Below are 25,998 nucleotides of genomic sequence, written 5' to 3'. Positions count from 1 at the left end.
CTGCTAACTGTTATGACTTCAAGCCCCCCAGCCGATTGATATAAGCCCCTGCGTCCACGCGAAATCCTCCCTTTGAATCTGAAAGCTTTATTGCGCCGTTTTCTAGCATTAGAGCAATCTCCAAATCCACTAAACACAATCCCTGTCGAAGACAATCTCCCAGGGTTGGGAACTTTGATTAGGAACCTCCCAAAAATCTATCCGGACACCTCTTTTAGTTTCCAGAACACCGGAGTCGCTTGTCACTTCTATTCACTTGTGTGCAAATAGTTTTGGCCTTCCGGCTACCGTTACATGGCACTCACTTTCATGTCCTGAACCTTGAGATCTAGTCTTCACCCTCTGGGTCTAGATCTTCCTCTTTGAGGATAGAAACCTGTTGAGGGTTGGAAACCTACCATATCCCCTTGTATTCTAGGTGAACTGATTTTATATATAAACATGGGACCTTCTAAAATATCAGCCGACAGCCAGTCCCTCCTGTCGGCCCTTGCAAAAACGTGTGTGCCAAACACACGTCTCATGTTGTACTTAGCCTTATTCAAGATTGTTAATGTGACACGTACTTGTCCAAACACTTAATAAAGTTATGACCAAATAGGAAGTCCATGAGGTCGCCCTCCGATACCTTATAGGCCAACTCAGCAAGTTTTGGGCTCATTCTCATGAGAATGGCATTTTCTTTCAGATATAAGGCCTGCATTGGCGTTACCCACCATACAGACCGGCCTTTAACTTCAGCTCCCTTAAGAGCTCAATGCCTATCTCTGTGTTATTCATATGTGCTACTGAGGCCATGTCTAATATACGTGCCAAAATTGCCCAGGGTATCTAAAAGACAGTACTGGCATTGTTTTAGGCACCGCTCTAAGCCCCTTCTAAGGACTTTACCTGATTTAAATAGGAACATTATAAGCTCTGGATTTAGGTTGGGTGTATGACAAGCCTTTTTATCTATGACAGGACTGGGGCATTCAGCCAGCATCAGCTTCCGATGCTGCCGCTCTAGGGTTTCTCTCACCCATTGTTTGATACATTTTGCCACATGTCAGTGACCACCACTCTGAGCTGCCTGGATGCCTTATGGCATCTGGACTAAACATATCCTCCCCCAGAGGATCCTTGACTAGCTTCCTGGAACAAGTCCCTTTAAGTCGCTGTCTAGACTCTCAAAGGTATCTAAACCTTCATAAGTTCAAATACGAACTCATCAAATCTGTTGTCATCAATTTTGGCATCAAATATATCATCCAGACTGAGAGAGTCCTGGATCTCGTTTGAGCCACTGAGGACACCACTCCTTCTTGTAGCACTAAGAGTACCCCAGTCTTTTGTAGTGCTAAAACTACTGCTCGTGGAGGACAGGAGTTCTTCCCTCCTTGTCCCTGACCCAGGAATCAGGGTCTGTTCAGATGCCTCTTCTTCTTTAGAGCCTTTCTGCCATTTTTAGGTCAAGCCTGCACAGACCAGATTTGAGGGACCGTCCAATCGCTCACAGCCAGCCTCACCCGGTTCTCCTTATCTGAATGATTCCTTCTCCTGAACGACCTTGTCCCCCGGCTCCCTCCCCCCAACCCTGCACTAGACCCGTCGCTGCTTCTTCCCCAGGTGGCCAAATTAATGTCCTGTGCCCCCCACCGCTCCCCCTGACCCACTTTCTTCTTCCTCTAATCCTAATGTGTGTATGAGACTGTCCCAGGACTACCCGTTGCCTCACGCCGCTGCCTGGTCCGCAAAGGTGACACCTGGGCCGGGCCTCGGGTGCCCTACCTCCCCGCGGAACTGCATGCCACTCTTTGCCCAACTGACCCAGCTCCCCCGCTATGCCTCCTGCCCTGCCACCCTTAAAGGGGACCATCGAATCTGCACCACCGGCGCAACAACCATCGCCCCCCCCACATTCCCAACTGTACCCACTCACCCCCCACACCCATATGCTGTTCCATATTCCCTTCCAGCAACACGGGACCGCAGCAACCGCCCCGTGTATCCCCACTGCCTTGCACCACAAGAGCCCCCCACTCCTTCCCGAAGGTGCCTGTCCGCTACCCAACCACTCCCGCAAACCACCTCCAGCCTCCCCTGCTCCTAATCCTATTCAGTGTGCAGAGGAGCCACCGGGGCCCACCAAGGGCAGAGAAGCCCGGGAGGTAAGAGCCATTCGGATCGCTGCGACCTTCCACCCCGGACCCTCGAACAATGTCCACATCCTGCAATTTTGGTTAACGGAAGGTGGAATATTGTCAGTTCGACCGTAGAGCTGTTTCCTTTACTTTGGATCGGAGTACTTGTTTGGATGCATTATGAGATCCTATATGGATTTGTGGTTGTGTTTATAATGGGTGCCAATGGTAGAGGGAACCCGGCTCCCTTTTGTGTTTTCTAGAGATGCTGCATGGTTAAACACTTATAAGGTCCCAAAGGCGAGACCTATTGGCTATGCCAATGCTTGTTTGGGTTTGTGGGTCGGTCTTCCTCGTAAGAACTCTGAGGGAGTACCTCTCTTCCTCTTGGACATAGAGGCCTCCACCGCTTCTTTGATGGAGATCTTTTGCCCCTCTTAGAAGTACCTCCTAAACATTTCTTCACTTACCTGTAAGAAAAATGACCAGTAATAGACACTACACTGATAAATATTAACTATTATTATTTAAAACTTAAACCTAATTCTATTAACTTTGCAATAAATATCCAAACTATAAACCTAACGTAACCAAATATTGCACAATCCTCTAATAAAACTTTTTAAAAAAAAATATGTTATATGCTATCTATCTAGAGGAGGGGCACGCACTAGGACAGGTATATTGTAGAAATCAGACTAGTCGCAGAGGAAATGGAGGAGCCCCACATCCAGCTGACAGCCAGTGTATTTGTAATGACAGGTTGAGAGCATCTGGCGTTCACCTTTGAAACAATGGTGTTGCCATGGCAGCCAGTTATGTATTTGTTGCCCCAATACAAAATGGCACCACATTTTTGTCAGATTTCTAATGTGTTTCTCTCTCTTTTTTTAATGCGCGTCCACACGACTACAGAAATTCACTGCTGCGCCTGATCTACAATTGTGTGATCGCACCTGATATCACCACTGCGGCCAGGCTTTGCTAAGAAGGCAGGCGGCACACGTGTGTAACTGCCCTTCGTGTTCCCGCTCCCAGATGAGTCTCTGTGCACCACTAGTGCATCAAGAGAGACCAGTCGGGTGTCGCGTGGGAGCCACCAGGCAGCGACTTGGAGGCTCCCAGACCGCTGCCAAGGAGCCCGATCTTCACGCGAGTGAGACATTTGCTAGCAAAGCCGCATTTAAATGGCAAGTGCTTGAGCGATTGAATTGTCGCACTGGAGTAACAAGTTCAAATTGAGTCACTACTGACTCTTTATCACACTACTGCCCTATTAATAGGGGTGGGCGGAATTTGCGTAATCGTGTTACGCAAATCTCCACGAAACGATAAAAAATCTCCGCGAACATGCAGAAATTCCGCAAACACGTGGAATTGCTTGTTCGCGATGCTTTTTTACTGTTTGCAATCGCTGTTTGCGTGCTCAGGGGGAAATATCTTGCGAACACGCATTTTGAGAAAGCGAACAAGCAAAAATGTTCACGAAGTCGCGGAACGCAGAATTTTGGGCAATTTCGCGTTCTCCTCGGAACGCGAAATTACCCAAATTCTGTGAACGGAACGGAATTTGCCTCCCAGGCCTACTTATTAACACATAACAAAGGTACATAAATAAGAGCAAGACCCTAAAAAAGCACTAGATTTGTAAAACCTAAGAATTACTCCATACATTGGAATAACTTGTTCAAATTCTAATTACGAATATATACTAACAGTTTATGTAAAACGCACTTATCACAATATAAGCTAATAAAAGATACGCATCAATAAAATAATCAAGTAATGTTCTTATCTGTTGAGGGACCGTCTAATAAAAGAAGAAGATAGCTGTGTGTCATGGGTATATATATACTGTATTGTGACTCCAGAATGGAACTTTTCACTTTGTGATGTGTTGGTTTCCAACCAGTAGCTCGTGAGCTACTGTAGCTCTCCAGCTACCTCTGAGTAGCTCACTTTTGTGCAGCCCAGCTTATTAAATTAGAACGTTTTTGCTTGGTTGAATTACTATACATATTAAAAAAATGAAATTATACAGCACAAATAATATTAGTAGTGGTCAACGCGTTTCATTGAACATAAGTAGCTCTCAGTACAGAAAAGGTTGGAGAATCCGAATTAGTTCTTTAACAGGCTGCATGTGGGGCAGCAATAAAGGTTCATGCCTAATAATAGCCTCCAATTGTATAATGAGATCTGCTCTGCACCAAAGAAGAACAGACAAACAGGGACAGCACAAGGCCTTGTCATTACAACAGAGGGCGAGTCCAAGCACATGAATCAAGCAAGCGCTGCGTGAAGCCATCAGATGTCAGACTTCAAATCAGATTCAACATTACACACCTTTTTATTGATTTGTAAATATATTGATCCCAGATGTAATAACATTTGTGTTCATTCTGATGCCTAATCTGGATCGAAAATGATGTAAACGTATGTTCACAAACTCCAGGACCAACTTTAAAACATGTACTTTATTTTAGGTATTTATCTAACTTCCAAGCTGCCTGGTCCAGATGGGTCTAAATGACGCTGTGATCATGTTGCTTAGATTCTCATTGGAGGCTGTTGTAGTAGTCTATTTCAAATCTCTGTGAGCCACTTGGACAGATAGTCTAACCAATGTATGAGCTTATTTAATCTGGTTATTATAAGGAGAGTTTATTCAGTGCATCATTACCACTTTTAAAGTCCCAAAGTGTTTTCAGAATCTGAGCAGCTTTTGGCGTTATGATGTACATACTGACTGAAACTGAAGCCAATTAGTATGTCAATATTTTACATTTTATTAGTGTTCCTTTTTTTATTTTAGGAGGCGAATCTTGCTGAATAGTGGGCAGCGAGGATGGAGTAGATTTGTGTTTTTTTTAGTATTGTTTATATTGGATTGTGCATGGCTACATCCTGTTATAAATCTGAGTGGACCTCAATGTGCATGGATAAATGTACCTAAGGACCATGCTTTTTTTCTTTCTGCCCGGTTGTACGCCGCTGTGTGCACTAATATTTAATGATGTCCTAATAGTAAACACTGCAGCCCAACAAGCTGGCAAATATGCAAGTTTGACAGAATTGGATAAGAAAAAAGATGGGTATTAAATTTGCTGGATAATTGTAGGGATCTTTTTTCCATGACTGAAAACTGCAGTTTCTGAAGAAAATATTTTTGCTAGACAAAGCAACTACAAGATAAAGGTTGACGATATCTGATGTGTATGAAGGATAGAGAAACACGAGGCATCACCAGCACAGACTACACATGGAACACTTTGTTTATTAAAAAATAATAACAAGCGTTTACGCTTGTCCCACTGGTGTTCTAGTTCAGAAAAATGTATAATGTAACAATAATGCCAGATTGTTACGTATGTTTCTAAATGCCCTCAAGTGACTGAGATAATGACCCCAATGTTTATGTTTTCGTGTTTGTTCACAATGTTATCATAACTAAAATGTACTTTTATAAAAGTTGCATCTCTCTGTCGAATAAATATTTAAAAGAAAAGCAGTAGTATTAAGTCTATTAAGACATATGTCCATAAACAAATAGCAACATCATAAAACATATAATAATCACATAAACCATCATTGCAATAGAACATCATGAAAAGCTAATCCTTTATGTTTAATATGTTTAAAACCGTTTACGAGTGAATAAATAATAAGGACAATCAATATGAACATGGCGGATAGTACATTTCATTTTTTTAAACCTTTACATATTCAATTACCTCTTATCCCATTGTACCATTCAGAGAGGGAAAACACTGGATTACAGGCAAACGGCATAATCTAGGCACATTTTGGGATTTAGAAAATGTGTCAGGTAGAGGAAAACCAAGAGGGTTGACTATAATTATTACGGAGGGTTTCTTAGAAAATAATTCGATATACAATGTTTGGAGGCAGTAAAGGAGTATTCTCTCAGAGTGACATTATTGGGAAATCGAGCCCATGTGCTTATTGTACTAATAGTACAATAATAGTTGTACTATCATAGCCTATTTTGATAAGGATTGTGGCCCATTACCTTTCACTTATGAGAATCTTTTCCCAGCATAATTTCGAAATTGTTGGTGCTTCTTCACATAAGGACAACTTATTAAGGAAGCTTAAAAGAAGGTGCTCCTGCCATGATGTACCAAGAATGCGAGATTAAATCCTCGCCATATACTTTAAACCATGGTACTATTAGGCAAGTCAAACACATATTTGAACACTATACTCTCTACAGCCTCTCAAATATTCTTGGCTTCTAACAACAAAACCTCTGCTCCATACAAGGCCAAAAGCTGAATTATACTGGCAAAGGCTTTCATAAGTGGAGCTAGTGAAAATTACCCCGAATGTGTGGTTAGAGTTTAGTAAACACTCTGTTTGTAACAGGGCTCTAGCCCTTCTGGTTTTCATGCGATCGACCCATTTCAGGTTATTTGAAAACAAACCTAGATATTTATATGAATTGACCATCTCAATAGACTTTTCATCCAATAACCATTTTGGCTTAGTTACATTTCTCCCAAAGATCACCTCAGTCTTTTCTAGATTTTTTTTTAAAGTTTGCCTATAATGTAGTAATAGAGCATTAAGTTTCCACTACAGGCCTTTCGCTGTATGACCAAGTAAAACAAAATCATCAGCATAAAGAAAACAAGGGATATGGTGGGACCCCGTCTTTGGTGAGAAGGACCGTTGGGTTTTAAAACTCCTGGCACACCTGACAAAGACTGAAAAGAGAAGGTGCTAGTAGACAACCTTGGCATGAGCTGCTTATAATACTGAGTCTCCTAGATAACCTCCCAAAGGGTTCATTTCTACCTGTACCCAGTTTGCCGTATGCAATGACTATGAACAATAGAAGATCATGATGTATTTTTCAGCCAATTAGCTTCTCCCCTAGTCGCCCTATTTCCACTGTATCATAGGCTGTGCAGACGTCCATAAAACAACAGTATAGCCCCTAATTCACTTCAAGAGATTTCTTAGTAATAGCCTAGAGGGCTAACCAGTGATCGGTGGTGGAATGTCCCTTCCAGAATCCCTCCCTGTTCAATCAGCTGAAGGTTATTTCTTAAGGTCAGATAACATTTTTTTAAAAACCTTTTTGGAAATTCCCAGAAGACTGGTTCATCTCTAATTTAAAGATGGCTTCCATCACTGTCCTTCAATATTGATTTAGCTAAAGAGTCGTACCACGTATCAAGGAATAGTCCAGATTCAGCAATCCATTCAAACAAATGTACGAATAAATCTGCCCACCGTTTGCTTTTAGATTGAATGATGATGGCAGAAGGATCGTCTAGACCTGCAGCTCTAATCAATTTCAGGGATGAAATTGTAGATAGGATTGTTTCCTGAAGAAATCAATCATATTGGATGGCATCAGTTAGAAGTTCTGGTGGATGAATTGGTGATAAGTTATTAAATTAATAAAAAGAAGAGTTATGCACCCAGAAGAGTAGCTCACCCTATGAAGACACACTTTCAGAACACGTTGAAACACCAAACCTTCTAATCTTTGTAAAAGGCTAAACGTAAAGGTGTCCCATGCCTAGGTAAGAATTAGTTTAGGCTTATCTGCTTGGAGGACTGAACCCTATAGTTCGTAGAAGATGAGCTGCCAACAATCTTCGCTTGTGCATTTCTAATATTTTAATAATTTAGAATTGTGGTCTCTCCTTTTCTTCCTGGCAGGGAATCAATTTAAATGCATTACCAACCATTTACATGAAAGCATGTCCTAAACATTGGCCAGAATCTTTCTCAAGTTTCATAGCGAGATCTGTAGGTATATGGTGATTCTTTCACAATAAACTGCCTGACCCATGTACATTGTTTATTTCTGGACCTGTTACTATTAACTCAAACTTTATTTGAAATATCCCACACTGCCTGTTAATATTTTGAAGGCACTTTGTGGTCATCTGATTTTATTTAATATTATTTTAAGGGATTTTGTAATGAACACTGTCATTCATAAACAGACTCTTGTGGCGCTATGTGAAGTCATTTCAGTTCTAGTACTAGAAATGAAAAGTTCGGAATATAAGGATTTAATGAGTAAAGAGCCAGGTTTTAAGAGGCTTTCTGAATTCAAGCAGGTCTGACCCCAATCTAATGGAATAACTCCACAAACAGGGTGGCCTGGATCGTGAAGGAACTCTGCCATCCAGTTTGCTATTTTAAATTTATTTAAAATTAACTTCAAATGGCCAGAGGATCTAAGATTATGCACAGGTGTGTATTCTGAAAATTTCCCAAAAAATTATTTGGAATCAAGTCTGTAGAAAGCTTTGTGCTGGTTTAAACTGCATTCGCTTCCTACGGGGGTCAGCCAGTGTAGTTGTCTAAGGTGGTTGGGCACATGGTTGAATTTTCTGAGCATGAACATCACTCTATCAATGGCATTCTGCAATCTTTGTAGGCAAGCTATACTTTTTAAAGTCAAGCCAAGTACAAAGTGTAATCCAATCTTGATTGAATAGGAGCATTAGCTACAGTGATTGCCTGTGAAAGGCAAAGTAAAGGAGCACTTCTGTGCAGAGACTTAGGTGATAAAAAGAGGATTTAGTGGAAGATGATTTGGTTGTCAAAGAAACTTGAGATTCAAGTGTGATACCCCAGTTACAAGCTATTATCCCGGTTTTGGAATTTGCTTAAGGAAGCTGGCCTTAATGCTCTATCCTGTCTGTTTGGTTGGTAGAGGATTAAGAGGTATTTCACCATACATCTTTGTGTAGTTTCCAATGTGCTAGGGTCTGAGTTAGAGGCATCCATGTTGATGGTTAGACTAATTTGAACTTGGAGTCACCTGCTTAGAAGTCTTAGAAGTACGGGTGGAGTACTGATGGATGTATCTCCCACTCATGCATTTGGTGGCTGTACCTGCTGAGCAGGTCCGCCATCTGATTGTCCTTGCCTGGGAGGTGTTCCGCCATGAGGAAGATGTTCCTCTGAATGGCCCACTTCCACATGCTCTGAGCCGGATGAGACAACTGCGGAGAGTGTGTTCCTCCCTGCTTCTGTATGTAGTACATGGCCGCCATGTTGTCCGTCCGGATCAACACGACCTTGTTGCACAGATGTACCTTGAATGCTTTCATTGCCATGAAGATAGCCATCAGCTCTAGAAGGTTGATGGGCATCTTCTTTTACTGCGTTGTCCATAGTCCCTGCACAGTGTAGTGGAGTACATGAGCTCCCCAACCCTGGAGAGATGCGTCCGACGTCAGAATGATCTGTGACACAGGCTCCTGGAACGGTCGTCCCTTGCAAAGGTTTTGTGGATTCCACCAATGCAGAGAGTTGTATGCACAACCAGTTACCAACACTAGGTCTTTCAATTGTCTGTGAGCCTGATTCCACTGACGTGCTAAGCACTCCTGAAGCGGACGCATATGTAGTCTAACGTGCGGGACTATGAAGATGCAGGAGGCCATCATGCCTATCAACTGCATGAACACTCGTGCCTGAAGCGAGTGTTGAGGTCTGAATTTCTGTATCAGCGATTGAATGCTGCTGATCCTCACTGAATTTGGCTGTGCTTTGGCTGCCAGAGTGTCTATTGTCGCACCCAGATACTGCTGTATGTCGGCTGGTTGCAGGTGGGACTTCGGGTAATTCAGTGAGAATCCCAGATTGTGAGGAAGGTGAATGGTGTGGGACATGTGGGCGGCACACTGCTGGGCCGACTTTGCCTGGATAAGCCAGTCGTCCAGATAAGGGTAGACGTGAATGTTTTGTCTCCGTAGGTGTGCCGCCACTGTCGCCAGGCACTTTGTAAACACCCTGGGGGCTGTCGTTACTCCGAAAGGGAGGACCTTGAATTGGTAATGCTGATTTTGAATGGTGAATCTGAGGTATTTTCTGTGTGACGGGTGTAGCGGAATATGAAAGTATGCATCCTTCAGATCTAACGTTGCGAGGAAATCTCCCTGACTGAGCAACGGTAGAACCTGCTGCAGTGTTAGCATGTGAAAGTGTTCTGAAAGAATGTACTGATTGAGGGGTCTGAGGTCCAGTATGGGTCAGAGTGACCCGTCCTTTTTTGGGATCAAGAAATACAGTGAGTAAACTCCTGTGCCTCTTTCTTCCACAGGCACGAGCTCGATTGCTCCTTTTTGCAGCATGACGAGTACCTCCTGCTGCAATAAGTGCAAATGCTCTGTGGACATAGGACGGTGTCTTGGGGGTATGTTGGGTGGAGTGGATGTTAACTCCAGACAATAACCGTACTGGATAAGCTTTGTGACCCACCTGTCTGTGGTGATGGACTTCCAGACTGGCAGGAACTGTTGGAGTCTCCCCCCGACCGGTGTTGTATGGTCGGGGGGCAGTGACAAGGCGTCACTGTTTGTTAGTGGCGGAGGACCTGGAGCTGTTGTTTCCACGACCTCTGCCCATGGCGCTGTTTCCACGATAGCCACCTCTACTCTGTTTGGTGTATGTGGTTTGCGTGCCACCTTTATTGTACTGTGTTTGCTGGGACAGCTGGCCTCTGGAAACACCCTGAGCGACGAAAAAAACCACCCCTGAACTGCTGCGACTGGAGAGCCCCCATAGACTTTGCAGTCTCAGTGTCTTTCTTGATTTTCTCCAAGGTGGTGTCCACCTCTGGGCCAAATAAATGATCAGGGTATACTGGCTGATTTAGAATGGTGGTCTGTATCTCTGGCTTGAACCCAGAGATTCTGAGCCAGGCATGTCGCCTTAACATGACACTAGTGTTAACGGCTCTGGCCGCGGTGTCTGCTGCGTCCAGTGCACATTTGATAGAAGCATTTGATATGAGTTTCCCTTCCTGTATGAGCATCTCAGCTGCCTCCTTATATTCATCTGGCAGGTGCTGTAACAGGGTCTCCAGTGTGTCGTAATGGGCCCTGTCATACCTGGCTAAGAGTTCCTGAGTGTTTGAAATGCGCCAGATATTGGCCGCTTGAGCTGCCACCCTTTTCCCTGATGCCTCTAGCACCTTAGATTCTTTATCAGGGGGAGGAGCATCACCCGTTGTTTGTGAGTTAGCCCTCTTCCGGGCATTAGAAACAACAAGAGAGTCCAACGGCAACTGTCCCTTAATGTAGGTAGGGTCCCCAGGCGCCGGTTTGTACTTTTTCTCAATCCTGGGGTTTATCCCCCTGGCCCTTGTAGGCTCCTTAAATATTTCCCAGCATGTTTCAAGACACCCTTCAGCATAGGCAGAGTCTTGACAGTCCTCTCTGAGGTGGAAAAGGTGTCGAACAGAAAGTCCACTTCAATAGGGTCAGCATGGCGCTGGACGTCATGATTCTTGGCTGCCCTTTCAATAAGTGTATTAAACGCCGCCGAATCCTCAGCAGGCGATGTTTTTACAGTATACACATGAGTGTCTAGGGCAGTGTGTGGATCCCCTGGGTCAGCAGCATCTGCCCAGGGTTCATTATTATCTTCTGGATCAGTGTCCACAGGATAGTTGTACTCCTCATTGTCACCGTCCCCTGTTTCTACATCCGAATAAGTGGGCGAGACATCTTGGCCACATGGAGATATAGGTTCTACAAGAACAGGTGTTGTAGTAGAATCCTTCTTCTTTTTCAATGGGATTCTATACGACTCCATCGGCTGTTCCGGGGCGATCTTTCGTTTATAAATAGAAAGTCTGCCTGTATCTGCATCGATAAACTGTTCCTGCTGCTCTTCAAGCGAGGGTTGTTGATGCTTTGTGGCCGGGACCACAGTTCTGGGCTTCGGCCCCGTGGACACCTTCTTGGGCACTTCGATGGCCATCTTAGGGACGAAGGCCTTCGGTACCACTTTCGGCGGCAGCGTGAAGTGGATGGGCGCCGACGTCTTTTGAGGCTTATCGGCAGGCTTTGATGGTGGGGGATCCTTTGGTCCGACAGCCGAAGCCTTGTCCTTAATGCGCTTCAGTGATTCTGCCACCTGCTTCGAGAAGGAGGCGGACGGCTGCGTTGACTCGACGGAATCCTTCGAGGCACCGCCAGGCGTGGACTCGAGGGTTGTACCACCTTTCGCCTTGTCCGGTCGACGCGTAGGCTCGAGAACCTTCTGAGCACCGAGTCCTTTGTCGGTGTCGACTGTCTTCGGCGCCGATTTTTTCGGGTCGACGTCCTTGACCTGTGCCTTCCTGCGTGCCAGTCTTTGGCTTGACGCCCTTTAGCGGCCTCTTCGGGTCGATAACACTTTTACGCTTCGTCGGTGCCGACAGTTCCGAGGACTTCGAGCCGACCAAAGCAATACGCACTTTCGGGTTCAATTTCACCTCAAGTGCTTTGGGTTGCGTAGACACCAAAGCTTTCTCTTTCGGTTTTGCAACTTGCGGCTCCTTAGAAATGTCCGAAGCTGAGCCCGAAGGCGGGGCTGTAGAACTCAGTGGAAGATCTTGGGTAAGGCCATGTGGCGATCCCTCGACCTGAGCCTTATGAAGTGTCTTGGCCCCAGTATCAGTTTGTGGGCCTAGCTCCTCGCTTGAGCTATCTTCCATGGCCCCAAAGGCCCCATCATCGTCTCCTACCTCGTCGACTGCGTCTTCCGCATCGAGCATCTCAATATCAGCGTCGAAGCTGGAGTCGACCTCCAAGGCGGGACCCAACAGGTTCTCTCGAACCTCCCGCTCTGCTCCTTCATCATCCTCGGCATCGAAGATGTTCACCGGGTTAGGTGCCGTCTGCTGGGCTTCCTTGCGCGCAGATCGGAAACGGGAACAAGCCATACAGCTGGCTTCATCGTGATCCGGCGACAGGCACTTGTTGCACACCGGGTGGACATCGATGTGAGGATATTTCGAGTTGCACACGGGACATCTTTTGAACGGGCTCCGTTCCATGATGATTCGTCAATAAGGCCTCTGGCGTCGACCGGGCCTTCAGTGCCGAAAAGCAGGCAGCTCCTCTGGATGTCCGGCTCAAGAACTGAGCGGGAACAGAACTGGGCACCGATCGCAAGACAATACCGACGATAAACTAAAGGCCTTTTGGCCAAAAGAAAGTCTTATATTGATTCCGAACTTGAGTGAACCAATATGCATCCGGGGATGGAGTCGATGCCCATGCGCACTGTAGTCCAGGGGAGGAGCCACCTATCTCGTGATACTTCGAAGACTCTTCCAGGACAACAATGTGCGATCATCCGGACCCAACACTAGGCGGCGATCTATGCACAGATATGAATTCAGCAGCCCACATGCCTCGAACCTGTGTTAATGATAAAGGGTGAGTAATCCCCCTTGCAAGTGTTCAGTCTACCAGGAAAGGGAGTTCACACCCGACAAACAATAACTGCACAGGGCCACAAGTATTCCTTCCTGTACAAAAACACTTCTCCTTGTAATGCAGGCACCCTAACTCCAAGGGGCAAGGTTGTTCGCATCGGCACTAGGCTGCCTGAAGTGTGCCAGCACTATGAGAGAGCAGAAGAGTGCTGTATCTTAGTAGGTATGGTGCATATCTGCTATCTCCCTTACACACAATGTAGTGCAGCACAGCAAGTTGCCTCGCTGTACTGCGTTGTGTGAAAGGTTAGTAATTCTGTCCCATAATGTTTTATATTCCTTAGACCGGAACTATTGACATTCCCATCAAAGCATTAGGTGCCAATAAAGATCAGACAGACCATGACCATCAAGACTTCATAATAGTAGAGTAAAGGGAGCATTACTGGCTACCATCTGACAGGTGTCAAAAGTATGAGCAAACAGAACTATAAAAGTACTGAATTGTGAGTACAAATGAGTGGAGTTGCATCTGTCAATCTGCATTGCAGGAGGATGATTTTTATCCTGTGAGATGTCATAAGCAAAAGGGAAGTAATAGATTGGCGGAACCATTAGTATAAACCACACTTTCTTTGGCATTTGTCTGAAGTAATTTAAAAGCAGCATCCAAATATGAGAAATACTCCTTTCTGATGAATGAACCTCTACCATTACCCGTCCCAGCTCTGTAGACCGGATTAGATTGTTACCGATACCTGGACCCTCTCCTGCTTTGTCTGACTTGCTTACTCTTAGTTTTGGCAATCACTTGAGAATCTCTTCTTCATGCCCAGTCACCTGTCTTGATACGTTTCCTTGCCCTTTTCTTTCCCCCTTCTCCAGCGTTGCTCCTTGGTCTTGTTTTCCATCATTTCTGTTGCTCTAGAAACTGAAGTATTTTATCTTGTGCTCTATTTCAACTGATGTATTTTTGAAATATGCTGTTGTTTTTTGCTCCAGAAACTAATTGTAATCTTTGTAATCACTGTTCTGCTGTAATAATTTCCTTACTTTAACGCGCTCTGATACCTCCGGATCTACCCAGCGCTTGCATTCAGAGGAGCCAAAGAACCATTGGCCGTTGCCTGGTGAAGCTGTCCTATGCAGCTATAGAGAAGTCTGGCTATGGCTCATCCCCTCGGCTGTCACCTACCCAGCCGGACTTCGTACATTGTTTCAAATGGTTACTCACGGCTTTGTCTATCTTTCACAATGACTTCTTTAAAGGCTTTATTTCTCTGGATGTACTTTCCCCCTTCTGGTCTGCCTTACTCTATCTACTTTCCTTTACCCCGGTTTCTCCTCTCCACCTCTTCCTTCCATTCCCCTCAAGACGTTAGTCTTGGCTATGCAACGCACTAATAATTTATTACCTATTCTCATGTCTTTCTCCTAAGCCTATAATTGTAATTGTAACTGAGTTAGCGCTCTGATACCTCCGGGTCTAGCCAGCGCTATATAAAACTCTTCAAATATAATAAATGGCAACACCATGGAATTTTCAGCACTGACTGAGCATGTACTTGGCTGCTAAAGGAACTGAAATGTGAGAAAATTGAACTGAATTTACCATAATGCAGTTCAGGATGACTGGTGCTACATAGAGATTGCGTGCCACAACTGTGAACTATTACTGGTTAACCATCCAGTTTTTCTAATGTATTTTTAACAGCTAAAAGCCTGGCTCCTGACAAGAGGTAACTACTGCAAATATTTACTATCACATTAGGACAGGATGATGAAACTCAAACAATAAAAAGGTTACTTTTTTCAAATTTAAGACACATTTTCTACCTGGTAAAGTTTGTGACTGATGCCATACACTAATGGATTTGCCCTCATCCGCACATAAAGGTAAGTGTAGCTTAGCCACTTCACTGCTTCTTCCACATTAGTTACTGTTCCCAAAGCAATCTGCAAATAAATGGAAAAAATAACATTACAGAGAAGCAGAGCAGTTAAACAAGAAGGCTCAATGGTTACTTATCATTTTTTATATTCATCAGAAACATAATATAATGGAAACTAAGCAACTTAAATAAGGCTAAATGTTCTATGCCAGAGTATTTATTCTTCTCTCCTTGAATGTCCCTGTGCTATTTGTCTTTGTATACTACCTTACTGTTTTTGTTTGTAATTGCATTTATATAGCGCTTACTACCCCTGATGAGGCGTCAAAGCGCTTTACACTAGGCAGCACGCTGCTCCGGATCCGAAAGTTAGTGGTTTGTCCAGTTTAATTGGTTACTGTTAGTTATTGGGATTGGTCTTGTGGGCTCACACAGACCATTGAATGCAGTCGTTCATGTTTCTTTATGGTGGACTAAATTAATAATGGATTGGTTAGTTGCGAGCATTAGTGGGTGGGGATGGGGGAGCATGCACGTGGTTAGTGGCATTAATAGATGAGTTAGAGGACATCAAGTATTGTTAGGTTGCATAGGTATGATACCCAGAGGAAGGAGGATCGTTTTTGATTTTGTGAATGATGGGTGGGCAATTTGCAGAAATAAAATAATGGAGAATAGGCTAAAAATGCATGTTTCAGAGTAAGTTGTGCTTAAAGCGAGGAGACATGCAGAAGATGGAAGGGAAGGAGAGGGGCATTTGAAAGAGAAGAAAAAAGGATAGACGAAAAACAGAGGTTTTAATTAAAGGTCAGGTTTTAACGTCGGATTTAAGGATCTTAGAGAATATTTCTGAGACAGCATGCAGTTTGAGGATGCAAGAATATACAAAGAAAGAACATTATTTATTTGTTATGTTTGCGCTAAAGTAGGTTCTTTTGATAGGTACTAAAATCAGTTAAACTATCTCTCTGCTGCTAGGCTACGGCTAGATCACCGATCCAGCCAGATATGTTGACAGCTCAAGATTTGAAAGGGGCAAATAATGTCTGGACGCATAATGTATCAAGAGCTTTAGGAGGCACTCAATGGAAGTAGTAACTTCAAGATCATACGAGTGTGAAAATATACATGGGAAATGATGTGCAGATTGAAAATGAGATTCTGCAAATGCTGGAGTGGATGTCTTCAGGTATTTAACCTCAGGTTTGGCTCATTGTGATAATAGTTTCCTAGAATAGATCCATCGCACATCAATGGATATGCATCAGCATTACCACATACAAATGGTGCTGTTAGTCTACCAGTATAAGAATGACTTAACTTTTGGATCCGAGTAGCAGCTGGAAATGTAGCTAAGGATGGTCAACCCATCTCTTAGCCATGAAATTAGACTATCCATATGTACAAACCTTATGCATGTTGTTCCTCTGGAGACCTGTACAGATACGATTTACTATGCTTAGCAAAAACTTAGCATACATGCAAATTACAAATCTTTCATTACTGTGTGTCAGGGTGGGCAAACCCAGTAACATGGAAGTAATGTTCCAATAGCACTTGCTGTCTGTGCTATCATGAACAAAGAGAGGTGGGCAATACTGCTTTTTTTATTACATTTATTTTCTTATATCTTAAAATATTTTTTTGTGATGAAACTGATACAGTGATAAAAAATAACAATAACACTGTTGGATCTTGATAATAGTTCCAAATCAATAACGTCTAATAAACTATTAATAAAACATTTAACAAAAGTTTTGTAAATTGTTATTCGAGGGTCGCCTCAAATCCATTTTAAATCACTGAATTATGAACATAGTGATAGAAGATATTTAGCCCAGATAAAGCCTAACCTGGATATACATAGCAATCTAATATAATAAGAACGTTTGGAGATGAGCTAAAGCATTTTACACTAGCAAGCCCTACAATCTGCTAAATCACAAGATATGGGACAACAAAATGACAATTTTCTATGTAATAAACTCCTTTTGTGATTTAGAAAGGCCTTTCTGAATTGCATAAGAGATTTTGTGACTCATTCCAAATCTCAAATAGGAGGGAGCATGAAAGGGTATCCTTTCTAATTGAGAATCGCACTGTAATGAATCAATGGTTTATGACAGCAACTGCGGTCACAATCTATTCAAAAGTAAATGAGTCCTCAAAAAAGGTGAAACGGATTTTAAAAAGGGAAACTGAGGGAATCATATCAGGCAGCATTACACAGTGATCCAGGGGACAACTGCCTGCTGCCCTTGTCCCTTCGGCAGACGTCTTCCCAAATGAGAAATATGTATTTTTTTCAAAGCAACAGCAGTTTATGAAACCCAGGCTCTATTTTGAAATAAAAATCCTTTTTTGGAATATGAATGAAGAGATGGAGGTCTGCTGACCCTTGCAAGCCACGACTCGTATGTTCGACTCAAAATAACTGCTTGCCTCATGAATTTACATTAGGCAGGTCATTCCGCGAACAGGAATTTTGCAATATGACCTATTAGTACATAAACTACGAAGCTGAATTACACACAGGTCACACAAAATCAGTGTGCAATTCCCACCCACTATTTGCAGTCATTTCTTTAGTACATTGAACCCTAACTTAACTAAATAAAGTGTGTAAATATGGCTCTAGGACATCAGAATATCATTATAATGCCGCATTTTAGATCATGTGCTGTGGCTTACTTCAGGCTTTTCAAAGCATAATGAAATGGCATCTTAGGCCTCGGTCTGCATAACAGCATAATATGCACCAACATCAGGGTTCCAAGATTTGCGCATATTATCGCACCGCTTGTTTTTTCAACAGATACATTTGGCAACATTTTGACAATGGTGACAGTCACAATCCAAGTTGTTACACCTCGGAACTGTGGAAAACGTACGTTAGCACTCAGTAGGGTTCAAGCTATTTCCAGAATGTGGGCGGGAGCTATTTTCAGAATGGGGGCGCTGCCATAAACATGATGTCACATATTTCATAGGGACTGTGAAAAATCCAAGAGTCACACAAAGAACAAGGGTAGCAAATGAGCCACGCCCACTCAGTTGGAGCGTAGTATGGGTGTATGCAGTATGTAGCCAGTGCTGCATTTTGGAGCACGCTGTTGCAGATATATTACTGAAGCACGGTGTGGTAGAGCATGGTTTTTATAGATAGCACATCTTCCATTAGAATGGGCAGTAAATCTGCTCAGACGTAGTTTTACTGATAAAACTATTAGCACACAAATAACGTGTGGGAACAGAATTTGAGCTGAATATTTATTATTGATGCATCACCAAGGTAATTGTCTGGATTTGATTTTATCCTATTAAAATCTTTGTTTCTTTCAAACTTCAGAATTACAAGAAAAATGTGCTTCACTTGTGCTTCCCTAACTGCTGATATAGTTTGAAATATTTGCACAGATTATCTACAGGTATTTAAGTGCTGTTGTGTGTAAGAAGAGAATAGACATCCTACAGCCTTTCCGTTCACGCATCGTGTGCCCTAGCAAGATTGTCACATACTCAGTTTACAAACTCCTAACACTTTGCAGTCAGAGAAAGAAAAGTAAGCATCAGTCTCCTTGTTATAAGAATAAGCAGTAATTTATCAGAAGAAATGGCCTGACATTTGACCTCTGTCTTGGAATGCACAGCAAATGTGACAAGATAAATAAGAGTTATTGCTAATTCACCTTCTGAACCCTAGCATGGTTATTCTATGGGTGCTGCAGCACCCTCCATCGCCTCCCCCCTCTCCCCCCACACACCCTGACTTCCAGCATCTATGGTAACAATGAATTATCCCCTTTCAGAAATGCAGAACTTGAAATTAAGCACTAGAGCCACTCTAACCTTTGATACAAACTAGGTGTGGCGTTATCACACTGAAAGATTGTGAATTTTGTAATAAACCCCTAATGAAAAAAATTAAGTGTTCGTGTAAACAGATAGCCCAGTACTTCCTAGACCTGGATATTAAGCTATTTATTCAGAAGGCAGCTTCTCTGGCACAATCTTGAACCTGGGTGTTTATATGCTAGCTGCGTTTAAATAAACAGAGCTTGGACCAATGGCAATTGAAGTTCGACGCGGGAGATCACAGTCGTCTAACAGCTATTTTCAGTTTTAAAAAAGACATCATGAACCATTAAGCCTGTTGGATTTGCTGATATAATAAAATTGGATAACTCCACCAGGTTTTATGGAAGATACAATATAGTGCGCGTAAAAGGGCTACTGGGATCACTGAAAGATACGCAAATGGGCGGAAAGTTTTTTTTAAAATTGTAAACCTTGTACCTCTAACTTTTATCAGACACATATTGGTCCAACTCCAGAAAAACGTAACATAAATACATACAACTTAAGAAATTTGAATGCACACTGGCATCATGAGAATTGCTTTCTACAACAGATGGCGAAAAGCTCATTCTGATTGAGACCGATAATTTCCTAACCATAATAACGTATCCATAAATCTCCTTAATATAATCTCCTCGCCTTTCATTCATTAATGATGAGGAATTCTGCCCTACTAGAAAAACTGGCACACCACCGTAAGGATGGCAGAGAAGAAAAATAGCAAGGCAAGAAGTTCACAGGAAGCCAGGGGGCACATTGGAAAGAAGGTGAGCAACCAGAAACACCTTGACCAGCTTTGCCAGGCAGATGAAGAACCAGAACTCTAAAACAGTTCCAGGCTTAAAATCAACCAAAACCACAAACATCACATCCATATGTAATCTAGGCATGCATGGTTTTCAAGGGAAAGTATGCACCTACATGCTTACTGTTTTTTACTTTCGTAGAAATTGTTTTGTCATTTTGGAACTATTTTTCAATTTCGAATTGTTTGCCACAGAAATGAGCAGTACCACCTGAGTTTACAGTGGGGCTCGACTCCCAGTGCCACTTTTCAAGTCTCCGTGGTAGTTTCGACGGAAAAAGTGCCCTTGGATTAATGAATTTTAAGTTTTTAACGTTTCCCTCTGTATTAATCCATTTTTTGTTCATAGTATTGGTATTTATTCACATTTATTTTGTGCTTGTAAAAAACGGAATTGAAACCGATCTACTTTCCACTTGTAATTTGTAATTAATTTTTAAATATGTATTCACAAATTCATTCTAGGCATGTTTCAGGTATATTTTTTAAAATAATACACTCATTTGAAAATATGAGCATTACAGTAAAAGGAAAAATGAACGTTTGCAGTTATTAAAGGTCTAATTAACAGGTTCTGACTACTTATGCTGTGAGTCTGCATAGGTACCAGCCTGGCATTGGACGATTCATGTAAAATCACTCCAAAAAGTATTTCTATATGCTTCCGTTTAAAAAAATTAATGGACAGGGAAATACAATGTTTTCTGACTTCATTCATGTACAAGAATTAGTAGACGGATATATGAGCGTTAATTATGAGTCTTTTACGTATCCTTTCAAAAGAGAGACAGTGTGTGGTTCTTTACCAAGAACGGCTAATACCTTAAACACGGGAACCTACACTCTATCCTCGTCGGTGTGCGTTCACGTGTACAACATTTACGTCCTAAGACAGCATCATTAATAAAAATAAAATACATCTCATTTATATACTGACGTTCTGAACATTTACAAACAACTCCCTTATCTTTGAGTCGATGCGCGAAGGTGTACCTAATAGGCATACAGGCAATGGGGAAATTATTAGGGAATGTAAGAGCGAAATATGTAAGAGACGTGAATTTCCCGCAAAATGTATAATCATTGGTGTGTATATTATAACTAAGGATCAAATGTATTTACCCTTTTTGATCCTCCGCTGCCATCTAGTGGCCAAAGTAAGCATTACTCAGTTCTGCAGTCAGCTACTCCAGTTTACCATAATTGCCAACTTGTGTAAAACAGAGAGGATGTTAGGAGATAAACAGTATAACTCATGATAGGAGATGATATAGAGGGACTGTCTTGGTGAGATATTAAGACGAGCGGATTTATTAGAAGGAAAAACAAAAGTTGTAAAGGTTCTGCAGGGCCGTATCTTAGTGGGTTTCATGGGGTGTGAATCTAAAAAAATAATACTACAGCGAACTCAATGAAAAAAGATAGTATGCCAAGTTGGATGCCTATAGGGGCTGTCACTTCTAGGTTGCATACTCCAATCACAAGAAGAGGAGGGGTGTGTATCTGGTACAGTGAACTGCGTAGAACCTGCAAGTCATACGTTCCCCGGTCAGTAAAATAGCTTGGCGGGTTAATTCAACTGCTGCACAAATGTGTTTGTATGTGTGCATTTCTCGCTTTCTCTTCTCGAGTTTCATTTTATTTGATATTCTGTATTTGATTTCATGTGATTCACAAAAGAAAACAAAGCAGGTGAACAAGGGGCCATTCCTATTGTCGCCCCATCCCCGGACACCACCCTTTCCCAGAAACTGTAAAACGTATATGTGAACACTGTGCGGCCACCGCACAAAGAAAACTGTACATCTGCACCAGTAAAAGTACTCCTATATGCAGATTTACTTCTTTTTTACACTACACATACATTCCCAATAGAGTGTGTGGTAAGCCGAACTAGGAGAAGGCTTCCAAGCATTCCAGAGGGAATCTCATGTGACATCTCCTCTAGACTCCTATCCCCCTGGGCAGAATTCTGCATAGCACTGAATTATGCATAGGTAATGGAGCCTGCTGTACAAATGCACACTGTAAAAAAGACACACCCCCAGTGAAAAACCTCTTTCCTCCCCAAAAATATGGCGGGACATCTGTTCCACTGTTCCATCCTCCATCATGGGAATGGGAATTACTCCCGCCCTTCGCTTGAGTTACTTTCTGACTATTTTCAGGGATGGAAAAAGTTGGATTGGAGTTTGGGAATGCCCACAAACATATCAATTTGTAGGTATTCCCAGTCTTACGAACATGGACTTTGCACTCCTTGTGTGGGATTTACTACTATGCATTTCTCCACAATCGTGGAGGAGAAATCGGACGTATTCAAGCCTGCCATGGTGAATTATTGTTAGGCAAAAATTGAGGTATTTTGTAACATAAACTTGCTTATGGCAGTAAATACCTTTGAGAATTTGACCTATAACCTAGATCCAAGTAGCTTAGCAAAACAAAATGGAAACAATTTCATGTTGTGCTGTTTAAATGCATGGTTTTTAAAGTGTACAATTTCCACATATTAGTTTTTAAGTGGCTATCAGGGGTCACTGGCTGTAATTGACATAATTTGTTTCCCATACCTAGTTGTTTGTGGGAGGTGTCGGGGTTTTATCCAGGGACACCTCCATTGTTATGGCAGGCCGGCTTCTTTGCAGTAATGGTGCAATTTCAAAGTAACAAAGTGCCCCATCCAACTCAGGTGCCCTGTATCTGATTACAAACCCTGTGAATATATTTATTAGGTGGAATGGCACCCCACAACTACCGCTGAAAATAAGTACTCGAGTTTTACGGTAACTGTAAATAAAAGTAAGGCAACAAAAATGAGAATTTAAAACAGTGCAAATTAAAAGAATAAGACTACAAACTCCATTTTACTTGGTGGTTCTCTGGATGGTGTGGGTGGTAGTTCAATTGCCTAGCAAACCAAGAAGGCTAATGGAGCTCTGGTTACATACTCAGAATATGGATTCTGCTCTCATATTTGGGATTGAAGGCACAGAGACATTGGTCTCGGACTGAGAATTTAATGGCCAGTGTTGTTACACAAGCAGCTACACAAACATGTAAGTAATCAATGCCATCCCGCATACAATTCCAGTTCTTGTGGGGGTAGAAGGATTTCCATTCTCGTTCCTCTTTGTAAGGCTGTATCAGAGTCTAATATTTCCACACTTGACGCTCATGAATGAATTATTTTGAACAGTGTGTACATTTTCAGGCTTTGAAAGGCGAGTTGCAGGCAAAACTAGAGCTGTAAACTAATCTGGAGGTCTGTCTGTAAAGCAACAATTCCTGGGCAATTTCAAGGCGCAGACAGAAGTCTTCCAAGTCAAGAGTAGTCTCACAATAACCTGTGCATGGCGATTACCTGAGCAGCCTATGTTAAAAACCGAAGCCCGCTTTCTCATTCGAATATGAACTGTAATTTGAGACCGCTTTAAAATCTGATGATGCAATGCAATTATCACCTGAACATGTTTCTGTGTTCCACCTAATCTATCTCCAGACCAATCACAGGCAAGGTCTTCATCACGGCAGCCATTTTAACTAGACCAGGTCAGGCAAACGCAGCACTAGTGGGCACACTCCCAACAACCTGACTAGAAAATTGCAAGCAGTTCAATCAGGCGTGTGGGATTTAATAAAATATCTAATTGTCCATGGGACAGGTAGCTTCATAAATCTACATATCCTGTAAAAAAAATCCACTTGTCTTCGGTTCCGTGTAATCCTGCAACAAATAATGACAGCAATTTCATTACATAAGAGCTCTGATAATAGCCTCTCTGATTACACCAGGCATCATACTAGAATAGGATTTAAATGTTAGCAATTCACTTATTTTGCCATCTTTCTGCAGATCTACACACTGGGGCAAAAGATAGCAGTAAACAATATTTTCAGGTTTCAAATGCTCCTTGAGTATGTGCAAACCTACTAACTTGCATGTTTTAGGGCTTTTCACCAGCTCCTCTCTAACCTTTCCCATACTGAGAAAGGTTGTAAATGTACACCTGGCAAGGGCAGAAGTAGCATTCTTCAGGGGTTGGGAAAATAAGTGTTAGAGGGAAAGTGAAGTTGGAAATGCTCAGCAGATTTTCACGAGTACATCTCACATGTATATTTGCTAGTGCTAAAATGCTGTTCACAAATATTTTCTAGAAGTACCATTTCCTGGCCTACTTCTGTAAATTCTAGTAAATTCATGCAAGCTGTAAATCTGCGCTAATGTAAGGATATATATTATGGGTGCACTTTTGAGATTTTCTTTAAGAACTGGGCCCCTTATTAGGTATGCAGTTCTCTCTCTATCAGTTGGCTTCACTGTGAGCAACAGCACCCTGCTCTTTTACAAAGAGCATACTGGCACCCAAAGTAGTTTTGTTGAGTTCCAGTGACTGCTGTGGCAATGTGTGCTCTTTTAGACCAAAACATATTTTTCCAACGTTTGTTGTAATGGTGAGGGCCTGGCAGCTCCCTGAACAATAACGTTTTACAAAAACCATATCAAAATAAAACATGCATTAACAAAACAAAAAGGCTGTCCACCAATGACACCAATTTTAATGTTTCCCATAATCTTATTAAAACTGGTTACAGAGATTTTCAATTATGAATATTTTTGGGCAATACTAGCATGTATCAACACATTTTACTAAATGTTGCTTCAAAGAAACAGTACTTAAAATTTCACAGTAGTTTAGCAAAACTCTTTTTTTCCCCCGGTAGCATTTTTTGTGAACATTTTATTTTGAAAGAAAAGAATCATCAATGTTGCATTCAAGCTTCTGCGAATATTTGCATCTAATCAGAAAGCCTTCTGGGAGCATTATATGTAGCCTCATATTGTTAAACTTTGCAAACGTTTGTACAAATTGTTATACTGGACCCACTGTCTATGACAAGCTGCAACGATTATTGCATTTCAACGCTAAAATGAGCTGCTTCAGCCCTTAGAGATTAATAGTAAACACTGAAAACTGAAGCAAACCTATTTCTCAAGAAACACTGGTGGTTTTGATTTCTTACCTCTGCGTTCATGTTGTCCGCAAGACTGTCCAGAAACTGGCTTTCGATGGGGTTCTGCTGCGTGAGGAGCGTCAGGTAGTGGCTGAGTTTGTCATGAGTTGTAATGATCGTGCCTTCGCCAAACTTGTCAAACTGCGGCCGTCCAGCACGACCAAAGATCTGCATGACGTCTAAAATGCCAAGATCGACAAAGGATCCTCTTTTTGCATCATATATTTGGGTTCCCTGTTGGGGAAATAACATTCCAGATTAATATGGTCGTGCGAAACTGCAGCCGTAAAGGGTGGGAGAAAGAATTTACGTGTCATAAAAAAAGTTCAACTTTCCCAAGATGTTTATGCAATACATTTTCTAACTGCAAAATGCAAAGCAAATTCAACTGGGATGAAATGCATTAGAAATAATGACTAATTTGCACATTCAGAAGAAGGAAACACAACATAACTCAGAACTAAACAAAAATGCCACCTTAATAGAAAGGGGGCTAAATCACTATAGAAAGGTCAACACTTTACAATGCATGCATGGTATTGCCCCTTTTACTGAAAGTCATTATACCTAAAAAATTAGACATATTTCTCTACAATAACGATTTTATCACTTCTTGAGTTAAAGTAGACAAGTCCGCCCATAGGTATTGGTACTACTGAAGATCCCTCTGCGGCTTCGAACAGGAATGTGGAAATTCCGAGGGTAGGACTGTGGACTAGGCTTGCTACCCTGAAGTTGAGATCTTCATTCAGCAATCCCCTCGTCCTGTGACAGTTTTACGCTAGTTCAAGCGGCTTCCAGCCAAGAGCCAAGATACTCCCTATGCATCAGGGCTCCGCTGGGACTCATGTCGTGGTGTTCTTGGTGGCACGACTGTCCCAACCCTAGAGGCTCATGTACAACTTCTCCGTACATTACTATTGCGACATGCGCTGTTCTCTGAGGTCTCTCCATCGCTGGATCCTGAAGGATTCTGAGTACCTGGAGTCTACAACACCAGGGGCGTATGATGTCCAGCTACCCAGATAGATGCATCCATTGACTATGGCCGCAGCGCTGTCTGAATGTGTACATCGCACACCACAGCAGATAAGC

General features: G+C 42.4%; 1 protein-coding gene across 1 annotated transcript in view; it reads right to left on the bottom strand.

Annotated features, from left to right (window-relative positions):
• ASCC3 (activating signal cointegrator 1 complex subunit 3) overlaps positions 1–25,998 on the bottom strand; it is a 2,217,780-nt gene that overhangs the window by 593,003 nt on the left and 1,598,779 nt on the right. The window contains exons 16-17 of the mRNA XM_086926668.1: positions 24,913–25,137; positions 15,169–15,288 (exon numbers count right to left, since the gene is read on the bottom strand). Coding sequence (XP_086782794.1) covers positions 15,169–15,288; positions 24,913–25,137 — 345 coding nt within the window. The remainder of the gene's footprint in view (positions 1–15,168; positions 15,289–24,912; positions 25,138–25,998) is intronic.

The sequence above is a fragment of the Lissotriton vulgaris genome, chromosome 6 (genome assembly GCF_964263255.1).
Source record: "Lissotriton vulgaris chromosome 6, aLisVul1.2, whole genome shotgun sequence".
NCBI classification, from domain to species: Eukaryota; Metazoa; Chordata; class Amphibia; order Caudata; family Salamandridae; genus Lissotriton; species Lissotriton vulgaris.
Note: the sequence above shows the minus strand (reverse complement) of the source record. Positions and strands in the feature narration are given on the sequence as shown.